This window comes from Schistosoma haematobium, chromosome ZW (genome assembly GCF_000699445.3).
Source record: "Schistosoma haematobium chromosome ZW, whole genome shotgun sequence".
NCBI lineage: Eukaryota > Metazoa > Platyhelminthes > Trematoda > Strigeidida > Schistosomatidae > Schistosoma > Schistosoma haematobium.
In genome coordinates this window covers 69,730,760-69,756,245 of record NC_067195.1, presented here as the reverse complement: position 1 = coordinate 69,756,245, position 25,486 = coordinate 69,730,760, and the positions used below count along the sequence as shown (strand labels likewise).

The following is a 25,486-nucleotide window of genomic DNA, read 5'->3' as shown; positions in this document are numbered from 1 at the left end:
CGTAAAGTGGTTTATTTACTTTCAAGGTTACGATGCCTCACTCGACTCTTACGGATTGTGACAGATATGAAGAAGGTGATTTATGTACGGAAAAAAAGCATCTTTGGTTTGTTTGACTTCCTAAAGTCATAATAGTGTGCAGGTCTAGTCTACTCGAAGAGGTTACACACAAGGCTGCAGTGACATTGTCTCCCTCCAAAACTCTTGTTGTTTTGGGTGATGACGAGTGTGGGAAAACTACTCTAATGGCTCGACTTCAAGGTACAGAAGATCCAAAAAAAGGTTTTGGACTTGAGTACACTCTTTTGGATATCAAGGATGAAGACAGAGATGGTATGGATCGGTTTAATTCGGATGTTTTTGCATCGCCTAGATCAAACGAAGCTGAATGTGTGGATTTTGGATGGCAACACAATTCATAGTCATCTTTTAAAGTTCGCGATCAATGAAGAATCGTTCGGAGACTGCTTCATCATGATATGTGTGAGCATGATGGAACCATGGAATATTATTAGCAGCTTAAATAAGTGGGTTGGTATCTTAAGAGAACATATTGGTAATCTCAAAGTTTCAAATGAGAAGCTTCAAGAATACAAGAAAAATAGTTAGTTTTCCCTATTCTCTAGAAGTAATCATTCTTAGAAAACAGATTGGCAAGCGTTTTTCTGTCAGCAGTTTTGTATGGTACCCCGATTATTTTGTTTCGAGCAAAATTATTGTAGTCCAAAAAAGCCTTTTCAATAACTGCTGCTTACCCTAAACAGTTTCTACGATAGATATAAAGTGGATGATTAGTGAGCACTAAAAAATTAATTTAGTTATGTGGTCCTTAGTAAATAAAAAAGCTTTAATGACTTCTTAAGTTTTACGTTAAAAACTACAAGATGTAGGGTTCGAAGGGTTTGTCAGTGTATTAAAGTTTTTCAGGTTCTTTCATTGTTGTTCTGGTTAATTTTTGTCTGCCAATTGTATTTGAGTACGTATTCCATCTACTTTAAAGGTTCTGCCGAAGAACGTAGGTCCAGTCCATAAAGCCTTTACTTTGACAGTAACTTAGTAGGAGTGTTCAAATGTATCCCTACACTGTGCATACCTCGGATCCTGATCGTTACGAGTTTTTGTTACTCAAATATCGATGTATTGAAACTCGCTTTACAAACATTTCTCTTTTAAAGATTACTGTGCTTGTTTATTTACGGAATATTTGAGAATCTATGGTTGTTTACTTGTTCATACAAAAAAATATTTAAGTCTTATACTTCATAGAAGTACTAAGTTTGCTGTCGTTAAAAGCTTTGCTTGAGTGTTAGGGAACTAAATGACTTTCAGGAGATTCACCAATTAGTTTTTTTTTAAAAAAAATAAAGAATGTTCTGTTACTCCTGTATGCATAAGGTAATTATCCACTAATTTCCAATTCAGAACATCATTAAATGCTTGAGGTCAATTGAAACCGCTCAACATGCTCAGTGTTTGTTAACGTGCCACTATTATTGCTAATTCATCTTATAGGGAGACGAAAAGCTCAGTAAAACAAGTACATATTATAATAAAAGGTAGATTACAACCCCAACCATAGATACGCTGTATGAGTAACTGGGGAATAATTTTATACATATATAATAGCACCTGATCTGTGTGTTTATAAAACAGTACTGTTTATGTGCAGTAAAATAAGTAATTTATCTCCCCTTCGACACTTTTTTATATAGCTAGACATCTGGCTCATTCCTAGGTTCTGCATATATAAGCTTTATATTCATTCTACTCTTATTATTCGTATTTTTCGTAACTGTTTAGTTACTTCAGATTTCCTTTTATTTAGTAAAAACTAAAAAACTTCATTATCAACTTTATTTCTTCCTCACATAGTTTTGCGCCAATTCTGTAGTTATCTAGAACCTGATGTACTATCTAACACTGCTCATGTCGCGCCCATGTGTATCAGTCCATCTGGCAATCATCAACCTAATGGACTTGTTTCACCGAAAAAGTTATCGGGAATACACCCTGCAACTGCTGCTCTTCTCTCAAGCACATTAAACTCACTATCCGAAACTGCGTCTCAGCCACCGCCTGTTATAAATGTCGAACAAGCAAACATTTCTATGGAGACAAACACTGATGAAAATGCTCTAATCAACAATTTGGGGATTCCAATAGTTGTAGTGATGACAAAGGTACGTAAAAAACTATACTGAAGTAAACTGACAGACAGCCAACAGAGCAATTATCTTGAGTTTATCAATCTTTAATCTGTGTCCCATAGGATAGCTTAATTCATGTAGCATATACTACCAACAATGTATTTACTTCATATTACTCATCTAAATCATTTAAATTCCACAAGATTAAGTGGTCAATAAGTCTACTGTAATGTCATTTAAAAATGATCCGTAATTTACTTCTTCGTAAATTTCACCAATTATTTTATTCGCTTTGTATGCAAAAACTAATTTTCCAGTTCTTTAGGTGATTGTTTGATACATTATATTTGTTACTGTCCACTAAGTTTATTAAACATTTTGTTCATTTTTAAGGCTGATTCTATGGGGGCTCTGGAAAAAGAAAATCAGTTCACAGAAGAACACTTTGACTTCATTCAAATGCATGTTCGACGTTTTTGTTTGTCCTGTAAGTACTGTAGTTATTTTTGTTGATCCTATAGACCTAGTTAAATTAGTGCTTCTTGATTGTTCGCTTTTCGTGTAGATATTTTAATGTCATTATTTATTAAACTATATTATTTTAATGGCCTCAATGATGACTATCAATGTTCATTCTTTGATGGAATTTATTAGGGAGTTAACGCTGAAAAACTGTCGCATGTATGCACTCTAATAATGTATTGTTCTATTAACCTTTTCACTGTATACTACCGGGAACTGTCGTTTATCGTACCAAAAAATTGTTGCTACCATCAAACGTGTTCATTTTCTCATTCTACCGGTCTAGTAAGGTTAATTTTCATTACTCACTAGTTCATTCATGGGATTATTGTCGTCCAGCTGAATTGTCTTTTACGGTAGATCAGTGAGGACCAAGGTGTTCCCAACCAATAAACAACACCTATAACCTTGATGCCCGACCGTTGCTGCTATCTTCACGTGGTGGTCGGGCTTGCCTACCGTGATAAATTAATCGGACTATACTGGCTGAAACATTCGTTTCTCAAAGTCCGAGGGCGAAGTCGTACGGCTGACTATACAGGGGTGTGACGACCGTAAGTTGTTTCCCTCAACCAACATAACAGCGATGCTGCCTTCTCACAAAGAAGGGATGGGGTTAGAAAAGGTCAACCCTAAAAACACACACCTCACCTTATCCCACGAATTTCCGTCTCCGGCGATAATGTCTCAACACGTACGGAGTTAACACAAAAATCACCCAGGAAAATGTTTTATGTGACCGACCTCAAGCAGTTGTCCCTTGGGCACTGTGGTCACGCTCTCAGGTCACTAAGACCACCTCTAACCCAATTTCTCCTTCAGGTATTTCTAGAAGAACCCTTCCACGGTGTGGACAACTGGAAATTGACGACCACTGACATACCTCTAACAGTACTCAAGACCACTATATTCGTAATCGATTTCCCTCTTTAATTCCGATTATTCCTCCTACATCAACTACCAACTCTATACTTCCTGCTCAAGTGTCACTATGACCAACGATTCTAGTACACAGAATACTGTCCTAGGTCTACTGAAACCTCGCTCCAAACTATACATTGGGTCCTTCAATGTACGGACTCTATATGAAATCGGTCAGCAGACCTCTTTGAATTATACTAAAATCTCATGCAATCGGTGTATGCTGTGTCTCCGTAACACATGGAGGATCCTAGTGTGGTCATTCATTTGACCTCACCTAACTAAAACGGGAAGCCGAAGAGGTACACCCTCCGTTTATCTGGCGACCCAATGGCAAGTTCTCGTGGACTTGAGGGTGTAGGCATAGCATTTATTATGAGGGCAGAACAAGCACTTTTAAAGTGGACCCCTGTTGAAAGTTGCCTATGTATTTTTCAGCTGAACGGCTCCGTAAGAACTCGGAAGGTTAGGGACACCCGTCGTTGCCTTTTCGTCGTTGTTGCCTACGTTCCCACTGACTGCAGCTCGGATGAGGTGAAGGATGAGTTTTACAGAAAGCCTTCTGATATTCAAAAAGCTAAACACTCAGACAGTACTCGTATCAGGTGACTTTAATGCTCAAGTAGGTAGCTTAAACCAAACAAAGACATTTAGGTGGGTATACTAGTATTTATTTATTGGTACAAAAGGGCGCCGGATACATATGCGCCACATAAGTCACTTGGTTTTTGTGTGGGCTGTGATACTGCCCGGGTTCTCAAACCAAAGCTGGTGGTTTTCTTAGAGGGCCACACCCGGAGCCTTCGACCCAAAGGTCTGATCCACAAGGCAACGTCAGGACATGCAGTCCCATGATAACCGGTGATTAACGACTGGTTTATACACCATTTGTTTTCTTAGGATTCTGGAGCCCATGTACACTATTGGTTTGGAATCAAGGTCTTCCAACTCCTGAGATTTTTAAGGATGGTGGTCCAGTATTAGCAGTGAGATTAACTGAGGTCTTAGGTAGAATTTGGGAACTAGACGTAATCCCATCTGATTGGTCTCAATCACTGATTGTGCCAGTCTATAAGAAAGGAAAAAAGTCCTCTTGTGACAATCACAGAGGAATCAGTTTGACTAATATAATGTCTAAAATATTAGCTTCAATAATACTTCGACGCCTAACCAAAGCTCGTGAAGAGCAGATTAGAGAAAACCAGGCCGGTTTTCGACCTCGACGTGGTTGTATAGATCAGATATTCACACTACGTCAGGTTCTAGAACACAGACACACGTTCAGACGCCCCACAATGGTAGTATTTCTCGACCTTAAGGGGGCATTCGACTCTGTCGATCGTAAGGTTCTATGGCAGTACCAAAGAAGTACATTAACCTTATAAAGGCTCTCTACTCGAACACAACTGGTCGAGTGAGGGCTTATGGCGAACTGTCATCAGAATTGATTACCTCAAGTGGTGTTCGTCAGGGCTGTCCACTCTCTCCATTCTTGTTTAACTTTGCTATTGACATGCTTTTAGAGATAACACTCTCCTCATCTAAATTTCCAGGGGTTGAACTTCAACCGGGAGATTCACTTGTTGACTTAGAATATGCAGATGACATAGTTTTATTTGGTGAAGACGCTGACAAAATGCAGAGTCTTCTGACCACTCTAAGCAACAATGCAAGCATGTTCGGGATGCGATTCTCCCCCTCGAAATGCAAAATATTGCTTCAGGATTGGGTCGCATTGACATCCGAACGAATGAAAGGGAGTGAGGTAATTGAACGTGTCGATCGCTTCACTTATCTTGGAAGTCTCATCAGCCCTTGTGGTCTGGTGTGTGACGAAATCTCAGCACGGAAACAGAAGGCTCGACTAGCTTTTACCAACTTGCGTCATTTATGGCGTAGGAGAGATATCCGTCTATCAACCAAAGGACGGGTTTACTGCGCAGCAGTTCGTTCCGTCCTGCTTTATGGCTATGAAACATGGCCGGTAAGAGTAGAGGATATCCGTAGGCTACTAGTATTTGATCATAGGTGTCTTCGAAACATTGCTCGTATATCATGGAACCATCGAGTAAGTAACGCAGTTGTTGGGAAACGGGTACTAGGTAAGGATGGAAAATCAATTGATGAAGTAGTGAAACTTCATCAGTTGAGATGGCTGGGACACGTGTTACGTATGCCCAACGACCGACTACCTCGACGTGCGATGTTCTGTGGGGTAGGAGTAAGTTGGAAGAAAGCTAAGGGCGGCCAGACCAAAACATGGAACAAGTCCATGAAGTCACTGACAAGTGGTCTGAGTCATGTCGGTAGGTGTAGACTACCTGGTTGGGGACCGCGAGATGATAGCAACCGATGGTTAGAGAACCTGAATGACATGGCTCAAAATCGTTTGCAATGGCGCAGGTGCATACACTCTTTGTGTTCTCCTGAATCCTCCTTGTCTCTTTTTCTCTTTCCAAATTTATTTCACTGTATTATACTCTTTAAGTAACATCTCCAAACCCTAATCTTTCCGATTACTGCTTATACTCTTATTACCTCTACCACTACGGGATTTGAATCGACCACTGGATCTCTGTGCTAATGTGATGTGGTAACTCGAACTGACGTACGTACGTACGAAGTTCTACGTTGTTACTGACTGACTGAGGTGTACCGTCCATGTCCATTAACCTGGTTAAAGCGCCGGACCTTCGCTCTTTTCACCCTCTCAATCTCGTAAACAACACCCCGTCGCGAGAAGACAGTGAGTTGGACTTCTCTGACAGTGGCTGTATACGCGTGGCCATATGAGAGTATTTCGAGAGGGAGAGCGGACTCTCCCAACCCTCGGCCGTACCAAGGCATTTGGAGGCTCAGCGAACAGATAATGGTGGTCGTCTGCTGAAACTGCTTAAACAATCGTTTATTTCCAAAAGCACTAATTTTAAGCATAAGGAGAGACATCGCCTAACATGGGGACCCCTTGCGCCAAACTTACGATGGACTCAAATAGACCATAATGTCATCAGTCATCGTTGGAGAGGCTCAGTAGAAGACTGCCGCTGGTTTTGGAATACATGTTTTGACTGATCATGCTCTAATACGAACACGCATTTATTTGCGCCTCACTGGACGCAGAAAAACCACAATAAAAAGACCAATTAGAGTTGAACTCAACGATGAGGAAATCAAAGGTAAATTCGAGGAACAACTGAAGTCACACTTAAGCGATTTTGAAAACGAGGCGGACCCAGATGTTGTTTGGGAAGGTATGCGTACAGCTGTAGAAACAGCAGCAACATCTATTAGTGATTTGAACTAAAGGATCACGAAAAACCAATGGATGTCTGTGACCTCTATTGCACTGATAAACTCTTGTAGACTCATCCCATCAGACTCCGAACACGATGACGAATGAAAACAACTCAGATCTAGGTTAACCGAAAGTCTACGATCAGTGGTGGGCAACGAAAGCAAAAGACATGGGAAAGGTAGCAGCTTTAGATAACACTAGACAGCTTTCCAGATTAATAAAAGAAACTGGAACTAAGAAGTCAAGTGTGAGACAATCTCCGAGAAAGACGACACTTATCTGCTCTCACTCTAGACGTTTAGAACGATGGGTGCAAAACTTTAAGGAGCAGTTCAGCTGGCTTTCAGCTACTCTACAACTGCCCATCATTCCCAAACAGCCTGAAAGAGACATTGAGATAGGCCACCTGACTCTCATGGCAGTTCTAAAAGCTACAGATAAGATAATCTGAAACGAGAAAGGGCTGCTGCTTCAGATGGATTAACTCTAGAGGTCTTAAAGTATGGCGGCCAGTTTTAGCGATTAGTTTGACTTAAATTATAGCTAAAATCTGGGATCTGAACGCAATCTCATCTGACTGGTCGCAATCACTGGTTGTCCCAATATATAAGAAGGGGTCAAAATCATCCTACAATAACCATAGAGGGATCAGTTTAACTAATATAGCATCTAAAATACTAGCCTTATTAATTATCGAACGCTTAACAAACACTCGTGAAAATCAGGCTGGCTTGAGACCCGGTCGTGGCTGCATCGACCATATAATCACCATTCGTCAGGTTTTAGAACACAAACATGCCCGTCGGCGTCCGACAATTATAGTTTTTCTTGACTTAAAAGCTGAATTTGACTCTGTAGACCGAGGGGTTCTGTGGCAGTGTCTGTCATTGTAAAGTGTACCTCAAAAGTACATAAACCTTGTGAAGTCTCCTTACTTGAACACTATTAGTCGAGTCAGAGCTTGTGGCGAACTGTCATCCGATTTTGTAACCACAAGTTGTGTCTGGCAAGGCTATCCACCATCTTTATTTCTGTTTAGATGGTGGTTGGAGGTAGTCAACAGGAAACCCTGGACCCGGGTTTCGTGCTACTTGGCACTCGTCAGCAAGGTGTACCTGTAATCTTGAGGGAACTGGTGCTCCCTGGCGGATTCGATCTCGTGTCACCCAGCTTCACAGTCAGAGACGTTACCACTGAGCTATCCGAGCCGTGACTAACCTCCTGTAGGACTGAGATGTAATCACAATTGATTGATCACTGGGTGGTGATCAATGTCATGCTTGTCTAATCCTTATTAGTGCAGATCAAGATTACAGGTACACCTTGCTGACGAGTGCCAAGTAGCACGAAACCCGGGTCCAGGGTTTCCTGTTGACTACCTCCAACCACCATCTAAATCTCAATACATAGTGCCCACAGTGTCGAGTCACCTAGACTGGTGGTCACATTGCAACATGATCGATAGCATTCGATCTGCACTAATAAGGACTAGACAAGCATGACATTGATCACCACCCAGTGATCAATCAATTGTTCTTTCTGTTTAATTTCATCACAGACCGACTGCTGGAAGTAATGTACTCGTCGCCTGAAGTTTCAGGAATGGACTTCCTACTAGGTGGTTCACTCATTGACTTGGAATGCCTAGATGATATAGTTCTGTTTGGTGAAGACGCTGATAAAATGCAGTCTTTTGGTAGAAATATGTAACAATGCCAAGATGTTTGGGATATGTTTCTTCCCCTGTAAATGCAAATTATTGCTTCAGGACTGACCTGCGTCAACATTTGAACTAAGGATAGGTAGAGAAGTAGTCGAACGCTTTGACAACTTCACTTCTCTTGAAAGTCTGCTCAGCTCTGAAGAGTTGGTGTCTGATGAAATCTCTACACGGATTCAGAAAACTCGTTTGGCTCTTGACAACTTACGTCACCTGTGATGAAAGCGAGATATCCGTCTGTCAATAGAAGTACGAGTATACAGCTCAACATTTCGTTCTGTTCTACTTTACGAATTCGGTATTCATCTTGTTGTTCTAATGAAGTGTGGCAACTTGGATCAATTTATATATGTGCCTAGTCCTATGTTGTAGATGACTAACTGATGTCCTCACAACGAACAGAAGGTTATGAGAAGCCCTATCTCAGATACTACATCTCATCTTACTGTATGAACTTCCAATGATGGTGGCATAACTCGTAAATTATGAAGTAAATGCATCAAAGATGCTTTGATAAAATTATGTACATAACTGATTTCGTGCAGTTGTTTCTTTTGATTTGCGTTCATGCTCATGTCAGCAAATCCTATTCTAATGATCCTTTTTTTCAAATTTTTTGGAAGATTTATCGTCTCATAGAGTTGGTGAGTGGAAAACAGCAACCACCTGCGTTTCGTTGACAGCATTCGTAGACTAACAGTAGAAAATGGAACTTTTGCTTAGATATCTAGAGAAATCCAAGTCATTTTTGATAAACCACATGAAAAAATATTTATTATGTTCACATATTGTTGTCGTACACTTCCCAAGGAAAAGATGTATTAAATATCAAAAACAAATTATTCAGCATAAAATATCTCGGCTTGATACATGCAATATATTATAAACCACTAATAATCATGTGACAGTTATAACTATCAAGCCGTAATTGTAGACCAATAACAAATAATCACTTATTTTGTTGTTTCTGGTGACTTGGTGTATGTCAGAACTCAAAAAACAAGAGGGAATAACGAAGCAGTAATAACAACACGCTGTCATAGAATATGTCCAACCAATAAGTATAAACATTTCTCAGTTATTCCCGTTGATAGCTTACAGTATGAAAACCAGATAGGCTCAATATACCAAACTGGACCCCCGGTATTATTCATCTAAGGATGCCTAGAACAACAGAAAAGAAGTAAACTGTTTGAAATGGTATTAGAACTCAAGGTCTAATAGAAGGATGATTATTATACACCACTGCTGCCGATTTTAAACCATATCACCTGAGGTTTTCAATCGTTGACTCCGACAAAGTAGAGGTGGATAACTTTAATTCTTTGAAACACTGTGTTGTTTTTCACTGTAATCAAGTTTCTATCTCGGTGACATGGTATCGTTTATCCGCATGTTTTTGAAATTTTTATAAACCACAGTCTTGTGCATCTGTGTACGTTTAAATGATCTGCTAAGTATTCACTTGTGAAACTAGTTCAATTTTATTTTATTGAATGTATAAAAGGTAACAGTCTCTAAATTTAGCTCACATCAGACAGTAAAGGAAGACAAACTCTGAATAATCGACAATCCTGAGTAGACCAAAGATTTGAACAGAAGGATTTTTGTAATGGTTAAACTATGAAAATGTGAATGTTGTCACCTTTCGTTGTTTGCAGAGTTTAAAATAACCACATTATATGTCCTGACACCTCTAAATGATGTAAATAGTCAGTAATTTCAGTGATTGTGAATTGTCTTGATATAGGACTTGTTTGTCATTTTAAAATAATTGGTTTTCCTGCACATGTAAGTTAAAATTACTCCCTAGTTAATGACTTCACAGTTTCTTTCTGTTTCTCATTTCAAATACATGATGTTCTGTAATATTCACTGACTTCTTACCACTTCAAATGATTATCAATTTTTATATTCATTTAGATGGAGCGGCACTGTTTTATGTGTCAGTAAAGGAGGACAAGAACTGTGATTTGCTAAATCGTTATCTACAAAGTCGTATCTACGGTTTTCCATTCAGTCAAACTGCGTATGTTGTCGAAAGAGACTGTATTTTCGTGTAAGTCTTCAATTTACCTAAGGTAAATAATTAACTTACAGTCCAGCCGGATGGGATAACCTAAAGAAAATTGGAATTCTTGAGGAAAACCTTACTCAAGTTCAACCACATAGTCTGTATTCTGACGTAGTTCCTCCACCACCGTCGAAAAAAGCAGCAGTTCGCGAACCGGAACTATTTACTCAAGATGACCAAGTGGGTTGTATAATATGTTCGTAATGTGGCAAGTTTAAGGGTAATCAATAACTGAGATTTTGTCTAGAGAGTACTTCATTCTTGCAAATCATCAGAAATGTTGATATCTATCATTAGATAGTAATGTTTACGATAAATGTAACCAGGAGTGCTAAATAATGTTCATCTGAAAGCTACTGTCCCAAGCTCTATGCTGATTATGAATGAAGTTTGTAATCAATTACGAAAATATAACTATCAATGTTTCGAAAGTTAGACAATTCTCAAGGCACCTGTAGGGCTTGGGTTTGTGGAACTTAAGTCCGCGGTTCATAAATGTAACTATGATTTAGGTTCCTTTAAGAGCTTTTAGGTTCCAGGAGATAGTGGCTTCGTAGATTAATACATTTTCTGGAAATCTTATATTCATCGTGAATTTGCCCTATTTGACATGCAATTTTAATTATCTATTTAATTTAACATTTTCTCAATCAGCACGAGCATAATCATGAAAACAGAAGTATTTCTAATTTATGTATTTTCGGGAACTGTTCTGTGGGTGGCTTTTAATCTTGACCTTCATAATTTCTAAATAGTATCTATGAATACCTACTACTCAGTCAAATTTCAGTCTCATAGAGATATAAGTTCATGTGAATTTGCTAACCTTTTAGAAAATAACGAGTACTAAAGATGGATATCATGGTTCTGGTTCAAAACCTGTCCTATTTGACTCGTTCATTTTCTTAAGTTAGTTCCATCAGCTTTAGTGAAGTAAAATCACGACAGCAATACAAAACTCACCTAATTTTTTGCTAAATTGTATCACCTATGGTACATATGCTATGTCTGTCAACAAATATGTAGTAAACCAGAGAGACCGGTCAATGACAAGGAAAGCAAGACAATCACTCAGATTCAAGAGCAGAAGAGATGAGTGGGACATTTTTGGAAACTCTTGAATAGACCAGCCCCACTAAACACTCCCGGACGTCGAAGCAGTACACACAGCTCTTCCTGTAGATGTCACTTCACCAGCGACCGAAGAAATCAGGATAGACACCAGCCAAATCAGAAGTGGGAAAGCAGCATGACCTAACAATATGCTAGTCGAAGCACTGAAGTCAGACATCGAAGTAACTGCAAAGATGCTCCTCGTTCTATTCAGGAAGACTTGGGGGGGGGGAAACAAGTGCCACCTACAGACTGAAAAAACGGCACCTCATCAAGATATCAAAGAAAGGAGATCTGAGCAAGTGTGAGAACTACAGAGGCATCACATTACTGTCAGTATCAGTAAACGTTTCAACAGAGTGTTGCTGAACCGGATGAAAGATTCAGTAGACGCCCAGCCTCCAGATCACCAGACCATATTCCCCAGGGATCGGTCGTGCACAGACCAAATCGCAACATTACGGATCATCGTTCAACAACCAGTTGAGTGGATATCGACACTATACATCAATTTTATTGACTGTGAGGAGGCGTTTGACAATGTGGATAGGAGGACTTTATAGAAACTCCTTCGACACTATCAGTGATTAACTGATAAGATCGTTAACATGATCTAGAATTCATGGGAGGCACTAAACTGCAAAGTGGTGCATGGAGGACAGTTGACAGATGCATTGGAAGTGAGGACCGGAGTCAGACAAGGTCTCTTACTCTGCTCCTCCCTCTTTCTCCTGGTGGTTGACTGAATTATGAAGACCTCGTTAGCTGAGAGGAAACACGGAATACAATGGACAGCTCGGAATCAATTAGACGATTTGAACTTCTCAGATGATCTGGCCCTCCTATCCCACACACACGAACAAATGCGGATGAAGACAACGAATGTAGCAGCAGCCCCTGCATCAGTAGGCCTCAGTATACACAAGGGAAAAAGCAAGATCCTGAAATACAACACGGAAAGCATCAACCCAATCACACTTGATGGAGAAACTCTGGGAGAGGTGGAAACTTTCACGTACCTGGACAGCATCATCAATGAACAAGGAGGATCCGATGCAGACGTGAAGGCACGGGTTGGCAAAGCAAAGCCAGCATTTCAACAATTGAGGAACATGTGGAACTCTAAACAACTGTCAACCAATATCAAAGTCAGAATCTACAATACGAACGTCAAGACTGTCCTACTGTACGGAGCTGAAACTTGGAAAACTACTACAACCATCATCAAAACGGTGCAGGTATTTAGAAACAATTGTCTATGTAAGATACTTAATGTTTGTTGACCGGAAAGCATCAGCAGCAGCCTACTGTGGGAGAGAACAAACCAGCTTCAGCTGAAAAGGAAATTATGAAAAGACGTTAGAAGTGGATATGACATACATTATGGAAATCATCAAACTGTTTCACGAAGCAAGCCGTAATTTGGAATCTTGGAAAAAACGGAAAGGAGGAAGTCCAAAGAACACACTACGTCGAGAATTGGAAGCAAACATGAAAAGGATGAATAAAAACTGGAAAGGATTGCTCAGCACAGAGTTGGATGGAGAATGCTAATGATCAGCCAATGCTCTTCCACGAGGGATAAGAGGCATAAGTGAGCAAGTTTCAGTCTAAGAAATTATTATTATTATTCACAAACAGCTAATGGGTACATAAGTTTTGTGAATAGGCCACTTTAAGTTATTTCAGAAATGCAATAAAACACATGTTTCAGTAACGTTAGCATAATATCTGCCATATTTAAGCAGGTTTTATGGCATTGCGAAGAATATTGAGATAAATTTAAGTAACTTATTGATATTTAGGTTCCCTTGAGATAACTTTGAATGGTCCATTGGATGGAGGGCTATGTGCTACATTCATTTTGTTACGCTATATCCAGACGTGCTTACAATTATTTAGATCCTAAAGTACATATGTCGCTCGCGATTGTTCACCAGTAGTTATTGGTTTAAGTTTGTACATATGGTCCCATAGTTGGTCTACGTAACCTTCTAAATCATACAGGCGTAAGTAAGTAATTGTTTCATTTCAGCAAGTTACATAGTGTGACAATGCAAACCTGACCAGCTGTTCAAGTTTTTTGATTATCATTAGGGTTCGAGGCTGTTAATAAGACGAGTTACTATATTTGGTTTCCTCAGTTGCTATCAATTGACTGCAACATTATATCAGTCGTTTCAACAGTCAAATCGTGTACGTAGTCAAAATATTTAGTTTTAAATGTCTTTATTTTGAGTTTGGATGGATTTAATAAAACTACCGTACACTTTTCACTTTTGGCACTGAATTTTTTTAGCCATAATTTTTACATAGCATCTATAATTATCTAGTGTTTTTTCATATATAGTCATTTCTTACTCGCCTCTCGGTCAGTATGCAAAGAGATAATACTCAAGCAAATATTTCAAATAATACAATATCTGGTAATTCGGATTCTGTCATGGATCAGCTTGGAACAACTACTGCCTTGATGAATACATCTTCCAATGTTGGAAGTAGACCAGTTTCTGGATCTCCTCGTACACCTGGTTCTGCTGGTAGATCAAAGGTATTCGACCAAATATTTTTGTCACGGTACTTAATTTATTTGGTAAACAAGATCTATTATTTCAATTTTCACGACTACTTTTAATTTCCAAAGGATTATTTTCTACATTTAATAATTTTCTTCATTTGTGAGAGCCTACAGTTTGATAACTGTTTCAAAAGATTTATGATCACCATAAATCTGACCAGTACATACTGTTAGTGAAAATGTTCATCCTTATTAATAAAGAACTGCTCTGCAATATGCTAATCAGCATTAACACCTAAAGGACAAAATTTACTACCTATTAGGATTATATTTATCTGGCCCTACGAAAGTTTATGCGGCATGAAAGTCAGTCAGCTACAACATAGGACTAGGCACATATATAAATTGATCCAAGTTGCCATACTTCATTAGTACAACAAGATGAACACCGAATTCGTGGAGGCAATTACGTCACTGGTAGCAATACATATTAAAAAAATATTGCATATAAGAATATGATACAGGAAGAAAGAACTGGTTCGTAGAAAGAAAAGTCTAAATTAATTTTAAGCTCACAGTTTGAGGGAAGACAAAGAATGTATACACTCACGCCATTGTGATCGATTCTCAGCCATTTCACACAGAGTCTCCAACCATTGGTTACGATAGTCGCGCAGACCACAACCAAGTAGTCTGCATGGCTCAGACCAGAAGTTAGTGACTTCAAGAAATGATGCCACGTTTTGGTTTGGCCGCCCCTAACTTTTTTCCGACTAATCGAGTAAGTAACACAGTTGTTGGGAAACGGGTACTAGGTAAGGATGGAAAATCAATTGATGAAGTAGCGAAACTTCATCAGTTGAGATGGCTGGGACACGTGTTACGTATGCCCAATTACCGAATGCCCCGACGTGCGATGTTCTGTGGGGTAGGAGTAAGTTGGAAGAAAGCTAAGGGCGGCCAGACCGAAACATGGAACAAGTCCATGAAGTCACTGACAAGTGGTCTGAGTCATGTCGGTAGGTGTAGACTACCTGGTTGGGGACCGTGAGGCGATAGCAACCGATGGTTAGAGAACCTGAATGACATGGCTCAAAATCGTTTGCAATGGCGCAGGTGCATACACTCTTTGTGTTCTCCTGAATCCTCCTTGTCTCTTTTTCTCTTTCCAAATTTATTTCACTGTATTATACTCTTTAAGTAACATCTCCAAACCCTAATCTTTCCGATTACTGCTTATACTCTTATTACCTCTACCACTACGGGATTTGAATCGACCACTGGATCTCTGTGCTAATGTGGTGTGGTAACTCGAATTGATGTACGTACCTACAAAGTTCTACTTTGCTACTGACTGACTGACTTTTTCCGACCATCCCCAACACTAGTCAGCATAGCGCGTCGTAGTTATCGGTATCCAGGCATACGTAACACGTGGCCCAACCATCTCAGTCGATGAAGGTCTACAACCTCATCAATTGATTCATCATCGTTCCCTAATACTATGCGTCTAACCTCACTATTACTTACCTGGTGATCCTAGCAGATGCGAGCAATATTTCTAAGACATCTGTGATCAAATACTAGTAACTTACGAGTATCTTCTACTCATAATGGCCACGTTTCACAGATGTAAAGTAGAACAGAACGAAATGTTGAGCTGTATACTCGTACTTCTATTGAAAGACGGATATCTCGCTTTCATCACAGGTGACGTAAGTTGTCAAGAGCCAAACGAGTTTTCTGAATCCATTTAGTGATTTTGTCAGTTTGTGATGAAAATCGTCCACTAGTCATCATCTAAAGCATTCATTCTCGTGTATTGAAATTTTGAAGTAGTCGTAAATTTGTTCTGTGCGTAGATGATTTTCCTCAGCTAATATATGGACGTACAAAACCTGGATCTAAAGCTTTTCATTTATTTGGCGCTTAAGTTTTTCATTGTTTTGGATTATTGTTCTAAAATGCATTGTTTTAGGTTTTACTTGCTCGACTCGACAACATTATTTATTATTTGATGTGTATGTTATTCGTAGTCTTGACTATCTGAAATTGTTGTTTACAAAGGCAATCTGTTTTGTTCTATTAATGCTAGTGGTATTAGTTATTTCAGAATCAAGCTTAATTTATTTTACTTCTGAAGCTTGTTTGCGTTTTCTTAATGTTGTCACTGTAACAACTGTTCTTCATGGGCTACCAATAAACAATATTTCGCTTACGTATATGAATATATAAGATTCTGATGAGACAGTGTGCGAATTTTTTTAAACTAAAGTCCCTGCCTTTAAAAGTAAGTACTACAGCAAATAGGATTTACATAAAAGTATCTTGTATATTTTTATCGAAATGATCGAAACTGAGGTTTGTGTTAACAAGTTTCAAACTTCGGGAAGTTTATAGTGTATTGGATATCGTTTTCAAATTAAATATTTCAATGCGTTATATATTTCGATCTTATCTTTACAAATATCCTAAATATTACATGTGATTCTCTGTTAGATCCATCAGTGCAGCATACTGAATAGGCCATTATAAAGACGGTATAAATCCCACTTAGTTAAGATAAAGGGCCACCAACCCATAGATCACATGGTCCAACATAGTTCCACCTAAAGGAGTTTGGAGGAATAAGTTGTATCATTAGCTTTAATACAACATATATATCTGATAGTACACAATCCTCCAGATGGCTTTTGAATTAAATCACTCATTATCCATTGATTTTGTTCTCCAATCTTATGATAAATACCATATCTACTGAAGATTATTGTCACATCACAGTGCTGAAGAATAAAATTGTGATACGGTATCGCGTTTTTTTGCTGTCGTTGAAATCCTCATTATTTTGCAAAACCTAGATTCGACACTTCTAGCTTTAATTTGATGTCGATTCGTTAGTTAGTATTTCTCTTAACTTTCCTTTAAGTATATCTAAAATATCTCGGGACTAGATGATCCCTAAGTACACCACCACTTAAATACTTTGCCTTGAAAAGACTAAAATAATTCATCTTTAACTAAATTCAAGGATTCCTCAATCTAATAACATTATATTCTTGTCTACTTTATTTTAATTTTTATGTCGTCACTTTCAAGTAGTAGGCAGTTTAATTCAACTATTATTTCAAAATGTTTTTGTTTATATACAGTTTTATATCGTTATCACATTACCTTTGTATCATTTAATTCACTAGTAGTCGTTTTGTTTGTAGTCACTAGATTGCCATATATGTGTACAAATCGATCAAATTGTGATAATGATCTACATCATGATTAGCCATGTCCTAACGATCGATAAGAAAAGAAACAGAAAATTTGGTATAACTATAATCGATAGGCATACATTTAGATAATTCTGTTTATCAACCTGACTGTATAATTGATGGCAGAGAAAAGTCAGTGTATAGACTATATGAACCAATGAAAATAAGTAATTCCGGTTTATGTGAGATAAAAAGTTTTAGCATTTCATTTTCTTTAATCTCACATCAACTCAGACTATTTCAATGTGTTTCACAATATATTGCAGTAGTTGCAACACAACAGCACGTAAACTAAATTATACATTAGTTACCGATTGAAGAATGAATACACTAGTAATTTCTTGTTAAGAATAATTTCGCGACATGATATGGTGTTACCAAACTACTGGTAGTCCCCAGTGGTTCAGGGACGAATCTCCTAAGTTTCAGGTTGTATTAACTCTGATCTCTCTTGGCCGTCTCACGCTTTATTGTTATCGAAGAAGGTTTTCCGTCTGACTTACTACATAAAGAGATTTCATGCTCTTGGAATTACTCGATATTTACTCTTACAATTTGTCAATTCTTGCTTATTACCTATTATTCTTTACTGTTCTCCATTATGCTTTCCCGGGCGTTTGAGAAAAGACTTTGCTGTATTGCGGAAAGTGCTGAAAGCAGTTAGCAAGATGTGTGGTGAATCTTTCGAGGTCATAATTAATATGGTTGTGGATAGACATCTAAAGTCATGCAAACTCCTGGCATGTGTTATTTTATCAGATACTAGCCATCCCCTTCACTCTTATCTTTCTCCTTGTATATTTTCTGGTAGAACGAGATGTAAACACATTAAAATTCATGCACGCAAGCGAAAGTATAAAAGTTCTATAATACCTTACCTAGCAAATATACTCTGTGACGAACAGGTTGTTAGAGTTAACCTAGTCAATAACTTTCATTCTTAACATGTCTCTAATTTGAAAAGTTTTACAGTTTTTTTCAGATTTTTTTTTCGTGTAAGAAACTTGTTGAAATACCTTGTGCTGACAATTCTATATTGTACCAAAATATCATATTGAATGAAGCCACTAATAATAATGAGAGGTTGGACGTATCGTTTTTGCACAAGCTTGAACTGATGGATCGTCAACGCTTCAACAGTGCATAAGTTTTTAATTCGGCCTCCCTTCGATCCGGTTCCTTTGATTGTGTAGCTCTTAAGGGAAGACTCCTTCGAAGCGACGTGTCCAGAATTGATTAGGTACCCCTCTATTGAACTGGTATTTTTTGCATTACCGTTTTAAAAGCTACAATGGGTAATGCCTTGAGATGCGTTTGGAAAATGATCGCTTTGTGTGGCCAATGTAACCTGTCTCAGAGGAGCAGGTGAATTCATAGATGCACATCTATGTGACCCAAAGCGGAATTTCATCCTCAACACATGCGTGAATGGTAGGTCGGCTTGAGAAGGCAATTCGGAGCTTAGCTGAATTGAAGGTTTTATTCAGGGATTTTGTAATCCGTTTTTCTAAGAGTTCGGCAGTCGTATTTCCTTTAAATTTGATATTCATAAAAAGTTTTCTTTTGAACTGTTGGTGCTTTTTCAGGACGTTGTCTTGCTGTTAAGTTTCTATTGACAAATCTAAGTGGATAATCATTCCTGATGAATATCTGTTGAAGTTGAAGGAGTTCGTCGTCTTATTGTGTCATTAGTAGATATTCGCCTAATCCTTGAGGATTAAGTGTGAGTTAAATTCCTCTTTCTACTCAATGGAATCCAGCTATGGAAATTCGTAAATTGACCATTCCATGTCAGTTTTCTACATATAGATCATTATAAAGAACCATCTGACCTTTTCAACTGGACATCAGCTTAGGTAAATGATTTCGTCGGTCATTGCATTATCGATATGTAGGTATCATTACCAAGTTTCAACTTGATAATTTCGAATCAATTGAGCATTGGGTAGATTGTTATAAATAAATAATATATTTGCAATATCCCAATGAGTGGTAAAATTAGATTTTCTGACGTTTCGTGACTCACTGTAAGCCACTTCTTCAGAGAATAAATAACCAAAATCAAAACTAATCCGAGTTAAAATAGTACAAAGGAACTACGCAAAAATATTATGTGCAGTCAATAAAAAAAACAGGTCTGAACAAGTCATTGTCATGTCATTTCGGTCAAGGTGATTTACAAGCGACATGTATGTAGATTTTTTGTGTATGTATGTGTGCAAGGTTAGGGATGTAAAAACGTAACCTTTGTGGTGCAAAAGGATAGAGTTTAATTTATATGTACGATAACAGTGTGAGATGTGAATAGAATCAGACATGGTAGCTTGGATAGATAGTTGAATTCGGAGGTATGATGAGGCCTTCTTTTCTATGGAGATCAGTATGATTAGGCATTATATGGAAAGCTTCAACTACTCTCCCTTCTTTGTAGTTGGAAAAACTTAATATATGGTTTCACTCAGCGTTTTTTGTCTGACTCAGCTAATATATTGATTTAAAGTAGATTTTTTTTTATTTTCATCAATGTCTGCAGTTTCTAGTTAATATAGTCCGGATAAAATGGTTTTTTCTAGGTTCTTAATACTAAACCAAACACTATATGTACCAATACTAAAGTTCGAGTTAATTGAGTAGAATGTAAACAACAAAATAATGCCCTATTTGTAGAATCTCGATAAGTAGCAACACTTTATATCTGTAAATAAGAACTTTCGTCTAAATTTGAACGAATAGTTTCACAGTAAACGTTATATCTGCTTTTACATTGTCGTCTTTACCCCACTTCCGTTTACCACTCAAATCTTGTTTGTTTTTTAGCCTCCTTCAGCTGTTGGTGGAGCTGCTGGGACAACAGGTGGACCTGGACCAGGGGCTTCTGAAGGTGTATTAGCCAATTTTTTCAACAGTCTGCTTAGCAAACGCACACCTGTTGTTGGTGGAGTTGGCGGTATTGGTACATCTGCATCACTGAGTACACAAGGTTCTCTAGGTAATTGGACAAGTTTTGTTGAAATATGTTTGTTAATCTTCAATGTATTATAGGAACGCTGCTTTTATCACTTAAGGAATATGTTATTTGACCGTATTGAAATTCTTATAAGATAGTTTATTGCGGATGCTATATGTATAATTTTACTGCTTAGGTGTATATTTTTTGAATAACCTAATTCATAATGTACAAAACTTTGGTTTAAGTGGAATTATCGTAATGGCTTTTTTGAACTTGATATCTGATATTATATTGTGTTACTTGTAACTCAGTTACCTCTACAGCAACCTGCACTTCGGTTTTACTTTAATTAAAACATTTGACATGGAGAGGCAGTCAGATGTAGCCTAATTAAACTGTCTATCGATGGCAATCAGAAGTGACCCGAAGGTCAAGTGCATTTCGTTGGGTCAATTTTCTAAGGTTAGAGTGGTATATATATATATATATATATATATATATATATATATATATATATATATATATATATGCATTTCATTCGGTAGTCCAATGCACTTTCTCGCTCACTCTTGTGATCTCGCTGAAGTAGTCAGTTGAGGGGGGGTTTTAGCTCATTGTATCAGTATCAGATTTCGGACACCGCACATCATAAGAGTATTCCTCAATTTCAATATGTGTATTTAGTTCCTATCTGAATATTTGTTCAGTTTTTGCTTTTGTATGCAGCCTTTATGGTGGATCGCTACCTTTAAGTCTTCAAGGAGAATTTATGAAAAAGCTATGTTTGGTTGCTTCTGTTCATGCTTAGGTTAATTCATAAGATAAGCTGATTACAGATGATGCTTTTACACCAGTTTCCACGTGCATCTGATTTGAGGACTTAATTTGTCTATCGAACAAGTCTCTACACTATCGCATGGCTAACATCAATGATGTCCGCCCATTCCTCCCTACTTTGTGTGAACTTATGTGTGTCGCCTTCAACCACACCTTTCGATCGAGCTACCTTTCACGACTAACAGTTTCTGACTAGGCAGTTCACTTTCATACAAACTTTACACAACTTATTTTAAAGACGAATTCTACTTGCCTATTAGCGTCTTTAACTTTAAACTTTGGTATAGGAAACAGGCTTGTTAACACATTAGACGTAATAGTTTGAGAGGACTGAGTCTGCTATGTGGGATGACTTCATCTTCAACACCATACAACAGCGACACACTCAAGGTTCACACAAAGTAGGGGGGAATGGGCGGACATTATTGATGTTAGTCATGCCAAAACTCTGTGTGCGACAGTGCAGGGAATTATCTAGGAACTTGTTCCATAGACAAATTAAGTTCTAAAAAGTTTTAAATAGTAAGTAGAGGACACAGTATGTGAGTCATTAAAATTTAGTATCGTTCCAAAAGAATCACAGGTAAGGCAAACCGAGGTGATGGAAGTTATATAATACCATTGCTAGGATCTTTTCCCAAACAGACTCAACAACGATAAATGCGGTTGTTACTTCTTGCTTCACTTTACAACCAAACTAGCTAAAATATCGGCATGTTTTTTAATACTGTTTTTGAACCTTTTTGCTTTCTTAGGTTGCTCATTAGTTGTTATTGTAAATATAACACCAAGTGACTATAAGTTCTACTATTTATTAAAGTCGCAAGTGCACTTAGTTAAATAGTAACGTTCCCAAAAACGAGTTTTAGTGTTTGATGTGAACTACCTTCAAATCGATTACAGATAACTAAATCATAAGACAGTTTTGTAAACGTGCTATCGTCGAGACTACAGGAACGTGAATTGCCCACTTGGAGCTCGTTTGTACCACACCAGATGATACTGGCGTCGTTATGAATAGTATAGGATAAACTTCATGATGTTTAGTTTGAAGCTGCCTACTGCTGACCCATCGTATAAGACTTTGGAATAATACCATTTAGTGATTACTTATATGAAACGTAACTTCGGTTATTATCTGTCGTAATAGCCTAAATGTATCTACTCTTTTTTATTCTTAGAGGATTCTATCTTCGATGTATTTCTATTCTTATTGTCTTTTATTTCTTCACTGCTCTTGCAAAGTGTAATGTTATGAGCAGACAGACTTTTGTCTTTCTAATTCCTAACTAATTGTGGATTTCGAAGCTTTTCGTTTCAGTACATGTGGTAATTACTTTAGTATATGTGGTTTTTCTTGTATTCATCAGTTCACTTTTGTAGTATCTGGTCACAAAATTATCCTATCCTTTAAGTTTTCTATCAGCTTCGTGATTATTTTCGTTAACGTCATTGTTTCTGTTGTTATCGCCATCTTATTATCGGTTTCTTTCTCTTACATTGAAAGAACTTACAGAAGTGCATCCATAGATTTTACCAAGTCAGGTTTTTTTCTGAACAAACTTCACTCGGAATCTGTTGTTTTCTTGTAAGTATCTTCCATAAAATTGAGATCGCTATTTGTATTTGAATAGTAAACCTTTATTCTTGTTTAGCATTTAAAAGAATGGTGACGTGGAAAAATTTCTTAGCGAAGCAGTAAGCTGCTTATTCTTTTGGTAGCTTTGATTTTTTAGTTGTTTGCTCTTAAACAAAAGATATTTAAGAAGTTATTGATGCTTCTTATCCTTTCTTGGCGAAAGTAATTTGTAGAAATTCATGAAATTCGTTTCTCATGTTAAATTAAGTGAATAATTTGATTTTTATAAATTAACTGCAGATAGGACGTCGATCTCACAAAAAGATATTCAATCTGAGCTAAAGAGGTTGGCTCAAAGCTCTCGTGAAGCACTGGATGTTGGAGACAATGGTCCTGAACAGTTATTGGGTGATGTTCGACAACAAAAACTGGACGAAATGAAATCAGTTGTCTCCTCATCTCCTAAACCGACTAAGACAACATCTAGCACTAACGAGCAACCAAGTCAAGTTTAGCTATGCATTGATTCTTATTATTTCCCATATTCTTGGTCTACGAATTCGGTTAACAATTCAGATTATCTTCAATACAACGAACTGTATGCTTTAATATAACATTTTCATTCTTCTTTTTCTTATTCTGATGTTTGGGTTTCGAGTTCCTTTTTCGTTATATTGTTTATATCAAACAAGCGCCTTCAATATGTGACTCATAACCTAGGTCCCGGTCATCATTATTCAAAATCAGTATTCTCAGAATTGACATTTGTGCAAGTTGACTTTATAAAAGCGGTTCTGTAGAGGAAACATTTGCTTTAGCTGTGTGTCGTAAATTGACCAACCTTATCACGCCGTCTCGACAGGTAAAAAGGTGCGACTAGTAATTAAGTGCATGTTTTATGTAAGGCCGTAACCCTAATCATTGACCTGGAATCGACTGACTTGCGATAAAGTAGTCAGTCAGTGATTTGAACTTCAGTCATTCTATAACATCAAATACTAAGAAAATATCAACTGGCTTGACCTAGTGGTTGGATACTATGAGTATTGGTATGTGTGCATATCAACACTTAGGTGGTGCTTTTCGTTTATTCGACGACATGTACTAGACTGGGAATGCTATACTTACTAAACCCAACAAATTATAACAGGGATGCCAAAGCATTTATACAGTAACACGACTCCGGTGGGTGTTCATTACCAGTGTCAAGCACTGTTGGTCTATGAAGTATAACATAGGGATGGGTTCGAGATATCCCTGAGATTATTGGCTTCACAGCGCTGAGGGACAATCTTACGCAATATTTTCCTTGACAGGACTTTTGTCCGGTGATGATGGTTTGGACTCTGACGCTGTTTATTTCAAAACACAACCAGTGAGCAAGTAAGCGTCTGCGACTTCTCTTAATAACTGACGCTTCTGATGTAACCAGAGTCAGCTGCAATGTCCAGTGTTGCCACAACGTAGCTATAGTAACCTAAACTCTTGGTACCAAGAAGTAGCTAGTCCTCGAGTGTTACGAAGTACACTGTTCATCCTTTTTGAGCATGGTTATTATCATACACCGCATGGTCACTAACAGGAACGCCGATTGTTTTAATAAGACCAGATGACAAACAACTCGGAGAAGCGGTATCCGTCAAGAGTTAAGGCGACGCCGCAAATATCGCCTCGATAGTTTGGAGTATCTGACAATGAGTGTGTCCAATCTCACCGCGTTCAAAGCATCCAGAATCACGAATTACGAGAATGAAAATTTACTAAACTTGCTCTCACCTTTGTGGCTTGCTTTGCGATCCTTCTTTGAATTCGAAATCAAGTACAAAAGATAATTAGTTCATACAAACACTACAGTCGCAAATCCTTGAACTTTATTTAAATAATCTCTAATGCCTTGTTCACTCGATGGTGTACTTTGCTATCAGAGCCACTCAAACTCGCATTTGCTTATTAAGAGTTCCCGTATGCGTGGAAATGTGAAAAATAGCACGACAGCGATTTGCGAAGCAAAACACATAAGTAAGCACAGGTCTTACAGATGTATTTCCTGCGGTGAACCGTATGTATCTCGTAGTAATAAACGCATTAAATTTAGTAAACCCGGACATATTTAGTCAGTATGAAGGCCTACTGTTCATTTCGGTGCAAATTCACTCCGTTCATTGGTGCTCGTCTAGTTCCACTTTCTGCCAATTGCACTATTTTGAAAATTCCTTCTAATTATCGTACATATCTCAAAATAGGTTTTTCAGTCACATCAACAATTCTAGTTTGTGTATCATTTACTGATATCAAGGTTTCAGTATATGTTCACTAAAGAGTTGACACAGTCATTTAAGATTTATTAAACTAATCCCGGTTTTTGAAGCTTCTGGCTTGAAAAAAGGGTGAAATATGTTGTAGCAGCTATAAAATTTCGATCTCGCATATAAAACTGCATGCATTTTTTATTTAAGTCTTGTCTAGTGTCGATCTGTACTTCCACCTGAACTGTATAGGCAACATGCGAAATTACAATACACGGACTTTAATGATATATACGACATA

The 25,486-nt window shown here is 37.9% G+C and overlaps 1 protein-coding gene across 6 annotated transcripts; it reads left to right on the top strand.

The window, feature by feature from the left end:
* On the top strand, positions 1 to 25,463 carry DYNC1LI2_2 (Cytoplasmic dynein 1 light intermediate chain 2). 6 transcript variants are annotated; one of them, XM_051212167.1, is made up of 10 exons: positions 1 to 106; positions 143 to 333; positions 374 to 604; positions 1,873 to 2,180; positions 2,541 to 2,634; positions 10,529 to 10,664; positions 10,706 to 10,859; positions 14,143 to 14,343; positions 20,391 to 20,562; positions 23,240 to 25,463. In XM_051212167.1, exons 1-10 carry the CDS (start codon positions 33 to 35, stop codon positions 23,452 to 23,454), a joined length of 1,776 nt encoding a protein of 591 aa, XP_051072320.1. In that variant the 5' UTR covers positions 1 to 32; the 3' UTR covers positions 23,455 to 25,463. The 6 variants fall into 6 exon arrangements, with proteins under 6 accessions (XP_051072320.1, XP_051072322.1, XP_051072321.1 ...); XM_051212170.1 differs by having other exon boundaries at positions 149 to 333; positions 23,240 to 23,568; XM_051212169.1 differs by having other exon boundaries at positions 143 to 604; positions 23,240 to 23,568.
* Positions 25,464 to 25,486: the final 23 nt, after the last annotated feature.